The following is an 18,855-nucleotide window of genomic DNA, read 5'->3' on the forward strand; positions in this document are numbered from 1 at the left end:
CTTCTGGCAGTCTGACGGACGAATCTGGGTTCGGTGGATGCCAGGAGAACGCTACCTGCCCGAATGCATAGTGCCAACTGTAAAGTTTTGTGGAGAAGGACAATTGTGTGCGTCTGTTTTTCAGGGTTCGGGCCCCTTAGTTCCAGTGAAGGGAAATCTTAACGCTACAGCATACAATGACAATCAAGACGGTTCTGTGCTTCAAACTTTGTGGCAACAGTTTGGGGAAGGCCCTTTCCTGTTTCAGCATCACAATGCCACCGTGCACAAAGCGAGGTCCATACAGAAATGGTTTGTTGAGATTGGTGTGGAAGAAGTTGACTGGCCTTCACAGAGCCCTGACCTTAACCCCATCAAACACCTTTGGGATGAATTGGAACGCAGACTGCGAGACAGGCCTAATCGCCCAACATCATTGCCTCACTAATGCTCTGGTGGCTGAATGGAAGCAAATCCCCGCAGTAATGTTCCAACATCTAGTGGAAAGCCTTCACAGAAGACTGGAGGCTGTTATGGCATATTAATGCCCATGATTTTGGAATGAGATGTTCAACGAGCAGGTGTCCACATACTTTTGGTCATATAGTGTATCTCTCTACTCACCAATAGGAGTATCGGGCTCATCCTCCTCAAGCGCACTACCTTCATCTGATGACAAAACATCAGATTATTATGTCAGATTATTACATCAGATTATTATGTCAGATTATTATATCGGATTATTACATCAGATTATCACAAATATAGTATCAGTTAATTATTCAACATTACATTCATGTGTTGTTAGTTTTCATTGTCATGTGGCATTGAAAACTACAAGAATATTTGTAGAACCTCTAAATTAGGATATTTCATGATTCACGATTCATTAGTTTATGCTATGTTATTTTATGTGTTATGTTATGCCATTTTATGTCATGTTTCGTTCAATTGTGCAATCTTATGTCATGCTATGCCATATTATATCATATTATGCCATCTTATGTCATGTCATGTTATTCACCATGAATCCCAGCACAGGTGGCGTTGCAGGCCTGATGGTCGATGAACCTGTTTCCGTTCCCCACACAGCCAGTCCAGTGGAACTTCTTACACTTCTGATGGATGGGGTCGTAGTAATAACGCAGGTAGGCGCCAAAGCATTCACCCAGAGCCTTCTTGAAGTGGCAGGCTTGTGACTCTGTACAGAGGGAAGGTCAAGGGGTGGGGTTAGGGTTGGGTAGGGAGAGAGACTGAGCATTAAATCACACACAAAAAAAAGACTACAGTGTTGTGATCCCTGTGCAGGTTCAACCCATGAACAAAGTTGTCCTCGCGTGACATTGTTCTGGGTGTTGTTACTACGTTTCGCCACATGGTGGCGCATTGCAATGAAGGTACATGTACTGCTGCACATGAGTACACATTTGCGTTAGTGCTTATCTACTGTAAACCAGGGATCGTCAACTCAATTCATCCGTAGGCCAATTTACCTTGAGCAGATGGTCGGAGGCCGGAACTCAGTTATAAATCATTTGTACACTGCAAATGGGCCTCAAGAATCCCCAAACAGACATAGTATTGGACAAAAACCGAATCATTTCAAACCTTGATTACATTGGGATACGATCACATACGCCTCTCTTTCTATGTGTGGGAATACTTGGGAATTTTAGATAGTATACTAGAATTTCTTGGTGATTTGATAGTCTTTAAATACATTTGCTCAGAAAACTTAGGGGGCCAAATAAAATCACCCGCAGGACGAGTTTAGACGGTGAGAAGCATATTGGGGAGTCCTGGTGTAAACCCTGAAATCAGTAGTAGGTTTTGAATGAGTTACTCTTCTCATTTCAGACATTATGGATGATCTCTGCCTCACATTTAGATGGTAAACCTCAAGAAACCCAACACTAGACGACAGTAAAAATCTCTCTCTCTCTTTCACTCTAACTCTCACTCTAACTCTCTCTCTCTCTCTCTCTCTCTCTCTCTCTCTCTCTCTCTCTCTCTCTCTCTCTCACTCTAACTCTCTCTCTTTCACTCTAACTCTCTCTCTCTCTCTCTCTCTCTCTCTCTCTCTCTCTCTCTCTCTCTCTCTCTCTCTCTCTCTCTTACACAAACACCCACCCACTACCCAATATAGTCATAGCAGGGGCAATAAAACCTCTTCCTCTGTACAAATGTTACTCCAAAGTCCTTGTTTTTGACCACGCCACAATACAGTCCTTGTTTATGACCACACCACAAAAAAGGGTGTTTTCTGTGCTGTAATAACTTGAATTCTATGTCCACTTTATCTCTATCAAGTTATTACAGCAGGGTCTGGACAGGTTCTAGTATACTATCTATATTAGAGGACAGGGTCTGGACTGGTTCTGGTATACTACCTATATTAGAGGACAGGGTCTGGACTGGTTCTAGTATACTATCTATATTAGAGGACAGGGTCTGGACTGGTTCTGGTATACTATCTATATTAGAGGACAGGGTCTGGACTGGTTCTAGTATACTATCTATATTAGAGGATAGGGTCTGGACTGGTTCTGGTATACTATCTATATTAGAGGACAGGGTCTGGACTGGTTCTAGTATACTATCTATATTAGAGGACAGGGTCTGGACTGGTTCTGGTATACTACCTATATTAGAGGACAGGGTCTGGACTGGTTCTGGTATACTACCTATATTAGAGGACAGGGTCTGGACTGGTTCTGGTATACTACCTATATTAGAGGACAGGGTCTGGACTGGTTCTAGTATACTATCTATATTAGAGGACAGGGTCTGGACAGGTTCTAGTATACTATCTATATTAGAGGACATGGTCTGGACTGGTTCTGGTATACTACCTATATTAGAGGACAGGGTCTGGACTGGTTCTGGTATACTACCTATATTAGAGGACATGGTCTGGATAGGTTCTAGTATACTATCTATATTAGAGGACAGGGTCTGGACTGGTTCTAGTATACTATCTATATTAGAGGACAGGGTCTGGACTGGTTCTAGTATACTATCTATATTAGAGGACAGGGTCTGGACTGGTTCTAGTATACTATCTATATTAGAGGACAGGGTCTGGACTGGTTCTAGTATACTATCTATATTAGAGGACAGGGTCTGGACTGGTTCTGGTATACTACCTATATTAGAGGACAGGGTCTGGACTGGTTCTGGTATACTACCTATATTAGAGGACAGGGTCTGGACTGGTTCTAGTATACTATCTATATTAGAGGACAGGGTCTGGACTGGTTCTAGTATACTATCTATATTAGAGGACAGGGTCTGGACTGGTTCTAGTATACTACCTATATTAGAGGACAGGGTCTGGACTGGTTCTAGTATACTATCTATATTAGAGGATAGGGTCTGGACTGGTTCTGGTATACTACCTATATTAGAGGACAGGGTCTGGACTGGTTCTAGTATACTATCTATATTAGAGGACAGGGTCTGGACTGGTTCTAGTATACTTCCTATATTAGAGGACAGGGTCTGGACTGGTTCTGGTATACTACCTATATTAGAGGACAGGGTCTGGACTGGTTCTAGTATACTATCTATATTAGAGGACAGGGTCTGGACTGGTTCTAGTATACTATCTATATTAGAGGACAGGGTCTGGACTGGTTCTGGTATACTACCTATATTAGAGGACATGGTCTGGACTGGTTCTAGTATACTATCTATATTAGAGGACAGGGTCTGGACTGGTTCTAGTATACTATCTATATTAGAGGACAGGGTCTGGACTGGTTCTAGTATACTATCTATATTAGAGGACAGGGTCTGGACTGGTTCTAGTATACTTCCTATATTAGAGGACAGGGTCTGGACTGGTTCTGGTATACTACCTATATTAGAGGACATGGTCTGGACTGGTTCTAGTATACTATCTATATTAGAGGACAGGGTCTGGACTGGTTCTAGTATACTATCTATATTAGAGGACAGGGTCTGGACTGGATCTAGTATACTACCTATATTAGAGGACAGGGTCTGGACTGGTTCTAGTATACTATCTATATTAGAGGACATGGTCTGGACTGGTTCTAGTATACTATCTATATTAGAGGACAGGGTCTGGACTGGATCTAGTATACTACCTATATTAGAGGACAGGGTCTGGACTGGTTCTAGTATACTATCTATATTAGAGGACAGGGTCTGGACTGGTTCTAGTATACTATCTATATTAGAGGACAGGGTCTGGACTGGTTCTAGTATACTATCTATATTAGAGGACAGGGTCTGGACAGGTTCTAGTATACTATCTATATTAGAGGACAGGGTCTGGACTGGTTCTAGTATACTATCTATATTAGAGGACAGGGTCTGGACTGGTTCTAGTATACTATCTATATTAGAGGACAGGGTCTGGACTGGTTCTAGTATACTATCTATATTAGAGGACAGGGTCTGGACTGGTTCTAGTATACTATCTATATTAGAGGACAGGGTCTGGACAGGTTCTAGTATACTATCTATATTAGAGGACAGGGTCTGGACTGGTTCTAGTATACTATCTATATTAGAGGACAGGGTCTGGACTGGTTCTGGTATACTACCTATATTAGAGGACAGGGTCTGGACTGGTTCTAGTATACTATCTATATTAGAGGACATGGTCTGGACTGGTTCTAGTATACTATCTATATTAGAGGACAGGGTCTGGACTGGTTCTAGTATACTACCTATATTAGAAGACAGGGTCTGGACTGGTTCTAGTATACTATCTATATTAGAGGACAGGGTCTGGACTGGTTCTAGTATACTATCTATATTAGAGGACAGGGTCTGGACAGGTTCTAGTATACTATCTATATTAGAGGACAGGGTCTGGACTGGTTCTAGTATACTATCTATATTAGAGGACAGGGTCTGGACTGGTTCTAGTATACTATCTATATTAGAGGACAGGGTCTGGACTGGTTCTAGTATACTATCTATATTAGAGGACAGGGTCTGGACAGGTTCTAGTATACTATCTATATTAGAGGACAGGGTCTGGACTGGTTCTAGTATACTATCTATATTAGAGGACAGGGTCTGGACTGGTTCTGGTATACTACCTATATTAGAGGACAGGGTCTGGACTGGTTCTAGTATACTATCTATATTAGAGGACAGGGTCTGGACTGGTTCTAGTATACTATCTATATTAGAGGACAGGGTCTGGACTGGTTCTAGTATACTATCTATATTAGAGGACAGGGTCTGGACTGGTTCTAGTATACTATCTATATTAGAGGACAGGGTCTGGACTGGTTCTAGTATACTACCTATATTAGAGGACAGGGTCTGGACTGGTTCTAGTATACTATCTATATTAGAGGACAGGGTCTGGACTGGTTCTGGTATACTACCTATATTAGAGGACATGGTCTGGACTGGTTCTAGTATACTATCTATATTAGAAGACAGGGTCTGGACTGGTTCTAGTATACTATCTATATTAGAGGACAGGGTCTGGACTGGTTCTAGTATACTATCTATATTAGAGGACATGGTCTGGACTGGTTCTAGTATACTATCTATATTAGAGGACAGGGTCTGGACTGGTTCTAGTATACTATCTATATTAGAAGACAGGGTCTGGACTGGTTCTAGTATACTACCTATATTAGAGGACATGGTCTGGACTGGTTCTAGTATACTATCTATATTAGAAGACAGGGTCTGGACTGGTTCTAGTATACTATCTATATTAGAGGACAGGGTCTGGACTGGTTCTGGTATACTACCTATATTAGAGGACAGGGTCTGGACTGGTTCTGGTATACTACCTATATTAGAGGACAGGGTCTGGACTGGTTCTGGTATACTACCTATATTAGAGGACATGGTCTGGACTGGTTCTGGTATACTACCTATATTAGAGGACAGGGTCTGGACTGGTTCTAGTATACTATCTATATTAGAGGACAGGGTCTGGACTGGTTCTAGTATACTATCTATATTAGAGGACAGGGTCTGGACTGGTTCTGGTATACTATCTATATTAGAGGACAGGGTCTGGACTGGTTCTAGTATACTATCTATATTAGAGGACAGGGTCTGGACTGGTTCTGGTATACTACCTATATTAGAGGACATGGTCTGGACTGGTTCTAGTATACTATCTATATTAGAGGACAGGGTCTGGACTGGTTCTGGTATACTACCTATATTAGAGGACAGGGTCTGGACTGGTTCTAGTATACTATCTATATTAGAGGACAGGGTCTGGACTGGTTCTGGTATACTACCTATATTAGAGGACATGGTCTGGACTGGTTCTAGTATACTATCTATATTAGAAGACAGGGTCTGGACTGGTTCTAGTATACTATCTATATTAGAGGACATGGTCTGGACTGGTTCTAGTATACTATCTATATTAGAAGACAGGGTCTGGACTGGTTCTAGTATACTACCTATATTAGAGGACATGGTCTGGACTGGTTCTAGTATACTATCTATATTAGAAGACAGGGTCTGGACTGGTTCTAGTATACTATCTATATTAGAGGACAGGGTCTGGACTGGTTCTGGTATACTACCTATATTAGAGGACAGGGTCTGGACTGGTTCTAGTATACTATCTATATTAGAGGACAGGGTCTGGACTGGTTCTAGTATACTACCTATATTAGAGGACAGGGTCTGGACTGGTTCTAGTATACTATCTATATTAGAGGACAGGGTCTGGACTGGTTCTGGTATACTACCTATATTAGAGGACAGGGTCTGGACTGGTTCTAGTATACTATCTATATTAGAGGACAGGGTCTGGACTGGTTCTAGTATACTACCTATATTAGAGGACAGGGTCTGGACTGGTTCTAGTATACTATCTATATTAGAGGACAGGGTCTGGACTGGTTCTAGTATACTATCTATATTAGAGGACAGGGTCTGGACTGGTTCTAGTATACTATCTATATTAGAGGACAGGGTCTGGACTGGTTCTAGTATACTATCTATATTAGAGGACAGGGTCTGGACTGGTTCTAGTATACTATCTATATTAGAGGACAGGGTCTGGACTGGTTCTAGTATACTATCTATATTAGAGGACAGGGTCTGGACTGGTTCTAGTATACTATCTATATTAGAGGACAGGGTCTGGACTGGATCTAGTATACTATCTATATTAGAGGACAGGGTCTGGACTGGTTCTAGTATACTATCTATATTAGAGGACAGGGTCTGGACTGGTTCTAGTATACTATCTATATTAGAGGACAGGGTCTGGACTGGTTCTAGTATACTATCTATATTAGAGGACAGGGTCTGGACTGGTTCTGGTATACTATCTATATTAATGATTAATTGTGTCCTATCTCACCATCCACGGGATAGATCTCCTCTGCCTTGGCAGAACAGTTCCTCATACAGATCCTCTCCAGGGTGAAGCGGTTAGCGTTGCCCCCCTCCCCCAGGTACTTGAAGGGGTAGCACAGGTCTTTAGCTGCGTCATAATACAGCATGATCTGGAAGTCCTCTGCTCCTGAGGCTGGAGCTGTACCCACATCCTGTGGTAGGAGACAGTACTCTGTGGAGAGGAGAGGAGAGGAGAGGAGAGGAGAGGAGAGGAGAGGAGAGGAGAGGAGAGGAGAGGAGAGGAGAGGAGAGGAGAGGAGAGGAGAGGAGAGGAGGTTAGAAGACGAGAATGCTGTTGGACCAGTGGCGTCATTAGGCCCGGGACCAGTGGCATCATTAGGCCAGAGACCAGTGGCATCATTAGGCCAGAGACCAGTGGCATCATTAGGCCAGAGACCAGTGGCGTCATTAGGCCAGAGACCAGTGGCATCATTAGGCCAGAGACCAGTGGCGTCATTAGGCCTAGGCTTCAGCCCCCAGAAGCCCCTGAATGTTAGCCATCCTACTATATCAGGTAAATCCAAAATTACAAATGTCGAAGTGTGATGTCAGGGAAAGTTATGCGCGCAAGTTAACGTTTTCAAAAGCGAAAACAAAAACAGAATAACTTTTATGATACGTGTTTGAGCCGTCATGTGCGCTAGTAGTTGGTTTTAAGTTTTGGCTGACTTTTCGTAGCGGATGTACAATCATTGCGAATTGAATTATGGGATGTTTCTCAGGCCCGGAGTGAACATAATTGTACACTCGCAAACTCGATCAAAACGGGGGCTGAGGGGCTTACGTTACCAACTTCCCTTGCTTGGCTAATCATTTGGACCGATGACAAAGATGGCCGCGGTGACAAAGATGGCCGAGGTGACAAAGATGGTCGCAGGGATTCCCCAAGGGCATAAGGCGAGGGTAAGTGGACGAGGGTGTGTCTTTCATGAGTTTGAAACGCAGCCAATGTCATCACTCAGCAAAACCATCTATCCAATTCTACCCCAACCTTTTTGAGAAGTAGAGTATAGTTCAGTTGATATGTTTTAATCATTTCAGATGGAATTTGCAATCCAAGATATGTCATTTTCTGAGGTCTCCAAGAAAACGGCTGGTCTAAGATTGGGGGTCTGCATAGCTGACCTGTTAAAAGGCATAATTATACTCTTCGATAGGTGTATTTTATATCCTGAAAAGGTCCCATATTCTTTCAGGATGTGAACTAATGCTCAGAGTGACATTTCTGGTTTAGTGAGGTAATGCAAAATGTCATCATGGATACCAGATGTTCACGCCCACCTATAAAAACACCATGGATGGATGGATGAGATCTTAAAGCTTCTGCCAGTGGCTCTATAGCCAAAGAAAAAAGGAATGGACTAGCGGGACAACCCTGTCTTGTGCCACGTGATAGGGAAAACTGTGAGGAAACATTTCCATTAGTCAGGATCTGAGCTACCAGACATTTGTACAGTAATCTAATCAGATCTACATACTTAGGTCCAATATTCATCCTCATCCTCTGTAAGACTTCAAACATTCTATGCGGTCAAAAGCTTTTTCCACATCTAATGAAGCCTCTACTACAAGTTCTTGGTCATTCTCTACATAATGCATAATATTAAATAATCTAGTGATATTATCAGGAGATGAGCGGTTTCTTACAAAAGCCTGTTTGGTCAAAATCAGCCAAGTCCGGAAGAACCTTATCTAGTCTAAAAGATAGGAGTTTTGCAATAATCTTATATGAAGTGTTCACAAAGCAAAGGATCTTTCCCAGGTTTTAACAAAACTGTGATCAATGCCTGTTCAAGTGGGTCTGGGAGCTTTTCTGTCTCAATGGCATAATTAAACATATTGCAAAGAGGCTCAATTAGTTTGGGTGAAAAGGATCCGTCTAACCCTGGTGATTTTCCCCCAGCAGTGTTGAAAACGGAATCCCTAATTTCCTCAGATCTAATCTCTTTCTCCACGTCTATCCTCATCACATTTGTAAATTGAGTTTTTTTCAAAAGCTCCTGCATTGTGGCAGGGGCATCCCCTTCAGACTTGTACAATGTTTCTTTAAACTCCCTAAAGACTAGATACATTTCCTCAGGACTGTGAACAACTGTGTCGTTGGGCAGCTAGTAGAGCCAATAACTCTACTAGCTTCCTCTCTCCTTATCTGCCAAGCTAGCAACTTTCCTGCTTGATCTCCATGTTCGTAGTAGTTTTGTTATGTTCTCCTAGGAGCGTTTTCCTCTTTATGGGTCGTCAGGGTGTTTTATTCCCTTTCAGTCAAATCTTTTGTAGAGTTAAGTCGACCAAATGTTACACTATGTTCATTTTCCAGATCTATAATTTATTTCTCCAACGAATCTATTTGAGCCTTATACATTTTTACCAGCACCTGAACTAAAGGATATTATTTTCCCCCTCAGATATGCAAGGAGAGCTTCCCATAACGTTAGGGGCGAGGCAGAGTTGTTATTGGTGCTAAAGAAATATGTCGATATGAGTGTTCAGAAATGTTACAAATGTGGGATTATTTAGTAAATATGTGCCAAACCTCCACCTTCTTGAGGGTGGCTGTGTTTAACTGGCTGGTACTGAGGCCAGCAGGGCAGAATGATGCCAGAGTTTTCTGACTGAAGCACATACTGTATCTTCTGACAGTGACACAGTGCTCCCCTGTGGACTGAAGCGGAACTTTACTACATCATTATATATAACCTCGTTTAAAAAAAGAATAATAGTTGATGTCCACGCCCGCGAAAACCCATAACAATCCATCAGTTCAAGCTAGCGATATCACAGTCCAGCTCAGCCCTCCTCATCCACAGTCTAGCTCAGCCCTCCTCATCCACAGTCCAGCTCAGCCCTCCTCATCCACAGTCCAGCTCAGCCCTCCTCATCCACAGTCCAGCTCAGCCCTCCTCATCCACAGTCCAGCTCAGCCCTCCTCATCCACAGTCTAGCTCAGCCCTTCTCATCCACAGTCCAGCTCAGCCCTCCTCATCCACAGTCCAGCTCAGCCCTCCTCGTCCACAGTCCAGCTCAGCCCTCCTTATCCACAGTCTAGCTCAGCCCTTCTCATCCACAGTCCAGCTCAGCCCTCCTCATCCACAGTCCAGCTCAGCCCTCCTCATCCACAGTCTAGCTCAGCCCTTCTCATCCACAGTCCAGCTCAGCCTTCCTCATCCACAGTCCAGCTCAGCCCTCCTCGTCCACAGTCCAGCTCAGCCCTCCTCATCCACAGTCCAGCTCAGCCCTTCTCATCCACAGTCCAGCTCAGCCCTCCTCATCCACAGTCCAGCTCAGCCCTCCTCATCCACAGTCCAGCTCAGCCCTCCTCATCCACAGTCTAGCTCAGCCCTTCTCATCCACAGTCCAGCTCAGCCCTCCTCATCCACAGTCCAGCTCAGCCCTCCTCGTCCACAGTCCAGCTCAGCCCTCCTCATCCACAGTCTAGCTCAGCCCTTCTCATCCACAGTCCAGCTCAGCCCTCCTCATCCACAGTCCAGCTCAGCCCTCCTCATCCACAGTCCAGCTCAGCCCTCCTCATCCACAGTCCAGCTCAGCCCTCCTCATCCACAGTCTAGCTCAGCCCTTCTCATCCACAGTCCAGCTCAGCCGTCCTCATCCACAGTCCAGCTCAGCCCTCCTCGTCCACAGTCCAGCTCAGCCCTCCTCATCCACAGTCCAACTCAGCCCTCCTCATCCACAGTCCAACTCAGCCCTCCTCATCCACAGTCCAGCTCAGCCCTCCTCATCCACAGTCCAACTCAGCCCTCCTCATCCACAGTCCAACTCAGCCCTCCTCGTCCACAGTCCAGCTCAGCCCTCCTCATCCACAGTCCAGCTCAGCCCTCCTCATCCACAGTCCAGCTCAGCCCTCCTCATCCACAGTCCAGCTCAGCCCTCCTCATCCACAGTCCAGCTCAGCCCTCCTCATCCACAGTCCAGCTCAGCCCTCCTCATCCACTAGTCACAACCCTCCCCTCCTCATCCACAGTCCAACTCAGCCCTCCTCATCCACAGTCCAGCTCAGCCCTCCTCATCCACAGTTCATCTCAGCCCTCCTCGTCCACAGTCCAGCTCAGCCCTCCTTGTCCACAGTCCAGCTCAGCCCTCCTCGTCCACAGTCCAGCTCAGCCCTCCTCGTCCACAGTCCAGCTCAGCCCTCCTCATCCACAGTCCAGCTCAGCCCTCCTCGTCCACAGTCCAGCTCAGCCCTCCTCATCCACAGTCCAACTCAGCCCTCCTCGTCCACAGTCCAGCTCAGCCCTCCTCGTCCACAGTCCAGCTCAGCCCTCCTCATCCACAGTCCAGCTCAGCTCTCCTCATTCACAGTCCAACTCAGCCCTCCTCATCCACAGTCCAACTCAGCCCTCCTCGTCCACAGTCCAGCTCAGCCCTCCTCATCCACAGTCCAGCTCAGCCCTTCTCATCCACAGTACAACTCAGCCCTCCTCATCCACAGTCCAGCTCAGCCCTTCTCATCCACAGTCCAACTCAGCCCTCCTCGTCCACAGTCCAGCTCAGCCCTCCTCATCCACAGTCCAGCTCAGTCCTCCTCATCCACTAGTCACAACCCTCCCCTCCTCATCCACAGTCCAGCTCAGCCCTCCTCATCCACAGTCCAACTCAGCCCTCCTCATCCACAGTCCAGCTCAGCCCTCCTCATCCACAGTCCAACTCAGCCCTCCTCATCCACAGTCTAGCTCAGCCCTTCTCATCCACATTCCAGCTCAGCCCTCCTCATCCACAGTCCAGCTCAGCCCTCCTCATCCACAGTCCAACTCAGCCCTCCTCATTCACAGTCCAGCTCAGCCCTCCTCATCCACAGTCCAGCTCAGCCCTCCTCATCCACAGTCCAACTCAGCCCTCCTCATCCACAGTCCAGCTCAGCCCTCCTCATCCACAGTCCAACTCAGCCCTCCTCATCCACAGTCCAACTCAGCCCTCCTCATCCACAGTCCAGCTCAGCCCTCCTCATCCACAGTCCAACTCAGCCCTCCTCATCCACAGTCCAGCTCAGCCCTCCTCATCCACAGTCCAGCTCAGCCCTTCTCATCCACAGTCCAACTCAGCCCTCCTCATCCACAGTCCAGCTCAGCCCTTCTCATCCACAGTCCAACTCAGCCCTCCTCGTCCACAGTCCAGCTCAGCCCTCCTCATCCACAGTCCAGCTCAGTCCTCCTCATCCACAGTCCAACTCAGCCCTCCTCATCCACAGTCCAACTCAGCCCTCCTCATCCACAGTCCAGCTCAGCCCTCCTCATCCACAGTCCAACTCAGCCCTCCTCATCCACAGTCCAACTCAGCCCTCCTCATCCACAGTCCAGCTCAGCCCTCCTCATCCACAGTCCAACTCAGCCCTCCTCATCCACAGTCCAACTCAGCCCTCCTCATCCACAGTCCAACTCAGCCCTCCTCATCCACAGTCCAACTCAGCCCTCCTCATCCACAGTCCAACTCAGCCCTCCTCATCCACAGTCCAACTCAGCCCTCCTCATCCACAGTCCAACTCAGCCCTCCTCATCCACAGTCCAGCTCAGCCCTCCTCATCCACAGTCCAACTCAGCCCTCCTCATCCACAGTCCAACTCAGCCCTCCTCATCCACAGTCCAGCTCAGCCCTCCTCATCCACAGTCCAACTCAGCCCTCCTCATCCACAGTCCAGCTCAGCCCTCCTCATCCACAGTCCAACTCAGCCCTCCTCGTCCACAGTCCAGCTCAGCCCTCCTCGTCCACAGTCCAGCTCAGCCCTCCTCATCCACAGTCCAGCTCAGCCCTCCTCGTCCACAGTCCAGCTCAGCCCTCCTCGTCCACAGTCCAACTCAGCCCTCCTCGTCCACAGTCCAGCTCAGCCCTCCTCGTCCACAGTCCAGCTCAGCCCTCCTCATCCACAGTCTAGCTCAGCCCTTCTCATCCACAGTCCAACTCAGCCCTCCTCATCCACAGTCCAACTCAGCCCTCCTCGTCCACAGTCCAGCTCAGCCCTCCTCATCCACAGTCCAGCTCAGCCCTCCTCATCCACAGTCCAGCTCAGCCCTCCTCATCCACAGTCCAACTCAGCCCTCCTCATCCACAGTCTAGCTCAGCCCTTCTCATCCACAGTCCAACTCAGCCCTCCTCATCCACAGTCCAGCTCAGCCCTCCACATCCACAGTCCAGCTCAGCCCTCCTCATCCACAGTCCAACTCAGCCCTCCTCATCCACAGTCCAGCTCAGCCCTCCTCATCCACAGTCCAACTCAGCCCTCCTCATCCACAGTCCAACTCAGCCCTCCTCATCCACAGTCCAACTCAGCCCTCCTCATCCACAGTCCAACTCAGCCCTCCTCATCCACAGTCCAACTCAGCCCTCCTCATCCACAGTCCAACTCAGCCCTCCTCATCCACAGTCCAACTCAGCCCTCCTCATCCACAGTCCAGCTCAGCCCTCCTCATCCACAGTCCAACTCAGCCCTCCTCATCCACAGTCCAACTCAGCCCTCCTCATCCACAGTCTAGCTCAGCCCTTCTCATCCACAGTCCAGCTCAGCCGTCCTCATCCACAGTCCAGCTCAGCCCTCCTCGTCCACAGTCCAGCTCAGCCCTCCTCATCCACAGTCCAACTCAGCCCTCCTCATCCACAGTCCAGCTCAGCCCTCCTCATCCACAGTGTTGCAGTTCTTGACACAAACCAGTGCACCTGGCACCTACTGTACTACCATACCCCGTTCAAAGGCCTTGAACAACATACAACATTTTGGAGTAAGCTGACTATAAATATCATTCTATAGGTTTTTAAAGACAGACTATCTGAATATACAGTATACTATAAATATCATTCTAATTATTTAATATATCTGAAATATTTCCAAATGTTACTAGACCAAGAGAACCAGAAAAACACACAGCAGAGAGTTCCAAAAATGATCAGAAAACCACAGACAGGTTATAAGCTACGGACAGGTTATAAACCACAGACAGGTTATAAACCACAGACAGGTTATAAACTACGGACATGTTATAAACTACAGACAGGTTATAAGCTACAGACAGGTTATAAACTACGGACAGGTTATAAACTACAGACAGGTTATAAACTACGGACAGGTTATAAACTACAGACATGTTATAAACCACAGACATGTTATAAACCACAGACAGGTTATAAACTACAGACATGTTATAAACTACAGACATGTTATAAACTACAGACAGGTTATAAACTACAGACATGTTATAAACTACAGACATGTTATAAACCACAGACATGTTATAAACCACAGACAGGTTATAAACTACAGACATGTTATAAACTACAGACATGTTATAAACTACAGACATGTTATAAACTACAGACAGGTTATAAACTACGGACAGGTTATAAACTACAGACATGTTATAAACCACAGACAGGTTATAACCACATACATGTTATAAACTACAGACAGGTTCTAAACTACAGACAGGTTATAAACTACAGACAGGAGCCTACTTGCATTAGTCATCTCTGGGAGCCTACTTGCATTAGTCATCTCTGGGAGCCTACTTGCGTTAGTCATCTCTGGGAGCCTACTTGCATTAGTCATCTCTGGGAGCCTACTTGCATTAGTCATCTCTGGGAGCCTACTTGAAAATGTCACAGAGAAGCGTTTTCCAAACGGTCAATAGAAATGTAAATAGAACAATGTGACATCACTAAATACTTCATAATAACAACCCAAATGTTCAAAATGGCGGAGTTGTCCTTTAAGGTCTGTAGCAATTAGCTGGCGTCCCAGGCTGGGCTAGATTGAGGTTTTTGAGGCCATTCTTGGAATAAACTCCTATTGCTCAATATATTGCTATTATTACAATGATTGTTCTTTTAGTATCTGATTGACAGTGAATTCCTGTACTAATGTAATTGTTGCATGCCTTCCATACAAAATGTGCAGTGTTTGGATCTCCCAGGCACCACAATAGAAGGGTCATAGGGTCATAAACATCTAGAATACAGGAAATAGCATTCTCTGTAAACACTGACTCCTTAACTGCATGACAACGACTTCCAAAACAAACCACCTCCTTTCATCACAGCCACCACCTTTCATCGCAGACTCTCAGATGTACACCGTGGCACTAGGTTACAGACACCATAACCCTAGGCTTAGGACAAGAGCAGCACTGCTCCCCATTCTACTGCTACGACTGGAAAAGCTTCTCATTCTCCTAAAAACAGACCAGGACTAATGTCGTATAGCTTGTCTTATACACAACAAAACGTTGTGGCTATACTGTATGTCTAAGACAAGCTAGTCTGTCTGTATTATTCAGGGATGCAAACTGGTGAGGGCCCAACCGGTGAGGGCCCATCTGATGAGGGCCCAACTGGTGAGGGCCCAACTGGTGAGGGCTCAACTGGTGAGGGCCCAACTGGTGAGGGCCCAACTGGTGAGGGCCCATCTGGTGAGGGCCCAACTGGTGAGGGCCCAACCGGTGAGGGCACAACTGGTGAGGGCACAACTGGTGAGGGCACAACCGGTGAGGGCCCAACTGGTGAGGGCCCATCTGGTGAGAGCCCAACTGGTGAGGGCCTAACATCTGGTGAGGGCCCAACATCTGGTGAGGGCCCAACTGGTGAGGGCACAACTGGTGAGGGCACAACTGGTGAGGGCACAACTGGTGAGGGCCCAACTGGTGAGGGCCCAACTGGTGAGGGCCCATCTGGTGAGGGCCCAACTGGTGAGAGCCCAAAAAGTCTGTCTTATTAGGTCTTGATCTAAAGTGAAACCTCAACTGTCAGTGAAACCTTCAACTGTCAATGAAACCTACAACTGTCAATGAAACCTTCAACTGTCAATGAAACCTTGAACTGTCAGTGAAACCTTCAACTGTCAATGAAACCTTCAACTGTCAATGAAATCTTCAACTGTCAATGAAACCTTCAACTGTCAATGAAACCTTCAACTGTCAGTGAAACCTTCAACTGTCAATGAAACCTTCAACTGTCAATGAAACCTTCAACTGTCAATGAAACCTTCAACTGTCAATGAAACCTACAACTGTCAATGAAACATTCAACTGTCAATGAAACATTCAACTGTCAATGAAACATTCAACTGTCAATGAAACCTTCAACTGTCAATGAAACATTCAACTGTCAATGAAACATTCAACTGTCAATGAAACATTCAACTGTCAATGAAACATTCAACTGTCAATGAAACCTTCAACTGTCAGTGAAACCACCAACTGTCAGTGAAACCACCAACTGTCAATGAAACCAACTGTCAGTGAAACCGCCATGTTGTCAGAGTGATACTCTCAGGGATCATAAACCATTTGAATGAGAACCTTTATACTCCCAGTTCCATTCAGTGTTACCCTAACTGCAGAATATTAGAATTTGTAACATACTGAAAATAGCACATGAGTAACTTAATTCATTGATTAAATTCATAAATATTGTGGAAAATATTTAATGTTTTTTTATATTGAATCAAATGTATGGTTGACTTTTCCCTCCCGCCCAAACTCAACTGGACGTGAAGGGAAGCAAAGCCAGGCCTCCCTTATTTCTAATGGAAGAGGAGTGAAACTCCAAACTAATGTTTGATGCTACAATGAAGCGGTAAGAGAACAGTTTTAAGACCCCCTTTTAGCAGAGAACTGATTTATTAAAGTCTTAAAATCAAACTCTATTTCAAATGTACAAACAGAACAGAACCTACCTGGTACTGACTAAACAGTGACTGAGGTATATGCACACAGACATACTAAATGATTGAACTTACCTGGTGCTTCACTGTGAACCATGTAGAACGTAACAAAAACTAAAGCCCCAAATATGACCAGGTGTTTCATGGTGCTGTCTGTGTTCTCTCCAGTCTCAGGCAGAGTGAATGACAACTGTAGATGTTTACACATCATCTCCACTGACCTTCGTACTCATCACTGATACCAGGGCTGCGCCCCAACAGGAGGCCAGGTGCTGTAAGGATATGTAGCCTGGTCTCAGATCAGGTGTTTCATGGTGCTGTCTGTGTTCTCTCCAGTCTCAGGCAGAGTGAATGACAGCTGTAAACGGCGATGGGAGTGGATGTTTACACATCATCTCCACTGACCTTCGTACTCATCACTGATACCAGGGCTGCGCCCCAACAGGAGGCCAGGTGCAGTAAGGATATGTAGCCTGGTCTCAGATCTGTTGGTGGTACGTTTTACATTTTTGTCGTTATCAGACGGTCTTATCCAGAGAGACTTACAGTTAGTTCATTCATCTTAAGATAGCTAGGTGGGACAGCCACATATCACATTCATAGTCAGTACATTTTTTCTTAAAGTAGCTATCGGCAAAGTCAGAGTTAGTAAGGGGAAAAGAGGGGTGGGGGGATGTATTATTTAAGATACTCTTTGATGAGGTAGGGTTTCAGATGTTTTCAGAAGATGGGCAGGGACTCTACTGTCCTAGCTTCAGGGGGAAGATGGACAGGGACTCTGCTGTCCTAGCGCCAGGGGGAAGATGGGCAGGGACTCTACTGTCCTAGCGCCAGGGGGAAGATGGGCAGGGACTCTACTGTCCTAGCTTCAGGGGGAAGATGGGCAGGGACTCTACTGTCCTAGCTTCAGGGGGAAGATGGACAGGGACTCTGCTGTCCTAGCTTCAGGGGGAAGATGGACAGGGACTCTGCTGTCCTAGCTTCAGGGGGAAGATGGACAGGGACTCTGCTGTCCTAGCTTCAGGGGGAAGATGGGCAGGGACTCTACTGTCCTAGCGCCAGGGGGAAGATGGGCAGGGACTCTACTGTCCTAGCTTCAGGGGGAAGATGGGCAGGGACTCTACTGTCCTAGCTTCAGGGGGAAGATGGACAGGGACTCTGCTGTCCTAGCTTCAGGGGGAAGATGGACAGGGACTCTGCTGTCCTGGCGTCAGGGGGAAGATGGACAGGGACTCTGCTGTCCTAGCTTCAGGGGGAAGATGGACAGGGACTCTGCTGTCCTAGCTTCAGGGGGAAGATGGGCAGGGACTCTGCTGTTCTAGCTTCAGGGGGAAGATGGACAGGGACTCTGCTGTCCTAGCGTCAGGGGGAAGATGGACAGGGACTCTGCTGTCCTAGTTTCAGGGGGAAGATGGCCAGGGACTCTGCTGTGCTAGCTTCAGGGGGAAGATGGACAGGGACTCTGCTGTCCTAGCTTCAGGGGGAAGCTGGTGAAGGCTGCTGAAGGCTAATGAAGGCTGATGAAGGCTACTGAAGGATGCTGAATGCTACTGAAGGATGCTGAAAGCATCTAAAAGATGCTGAAGGCTACTGAAGGATGCTGAAAGCTACTGAAGGCTACTGAAAGCTACTGAAGGCTAGTGAAGGATGCTGAAAGCTACTGAAGGAGGCTGAAGGCTACTGAAGGAGGCTGAAGGCTACTGAAGGCTACTGAAGGATGCTGAAAGCTACTGAAGGCTACTGAAGGCTACTGAAGGCTACTGAAGGAGGCTGAAGGCTACTGAAGGCTACTGAAGGCTACTGAAGGAGGCTGAAGGCTACTGAAGGATGCTGAATGCATCTAA

General features: G+C 46.6%; 1 protein-coding gene across 1 annotated transcript in view; it reads right to left on the minus strand.

The window, feature by feature from the left end:
• The window catches only part of LOC139577807 (kunitz-type serine protease inhibitor bitisilin-3), a 29,255-nt gene extending 12,076 nt beyond the window's left edge, over positions 1–17,179 (minus strand). Inside the window, exons 1-4 of the mRNA XM_071404983.1 lie at positions 17,087–17,179; positions 7,316–7,522; positions 1,004–1,180; positions 604–648 (exon numbers count right to left, since the gene is read on the minus strand). Coding sequence (XP_071261084.1) covers positions 604–648; positions 1,004–1,180; positions 7,316–7,522; positions 17,087–17,156 — 499 coding nt within the window. The 5' untranslated portion in view covers positions 17,157–17,179. The remainder of the gene's footprint in view (positions 1–603; positions 649–1,003; positions 1,181–7,315; positions 7,523–17,086) is intronic.
• Positions 17,180–18,855: the final 1,676 nt, after the last annotated feature.

The sequence above is a fragment of the Salvelinus alpinus genome, chromosome 6 (genome assembly GCF_045679555.1).
Source record: "Salvelinus alpinus chromosome 6, SLU_Salpinus.1, whole genome shotgun sequence".
Taxonomy (NCBI): domain Eukaryota; kingdom Metazoa; phylum Chordata; class Actinopteri; order Salmoniformes; family Salmonidae; genus Salvelinus; species Salvelinus alpinus.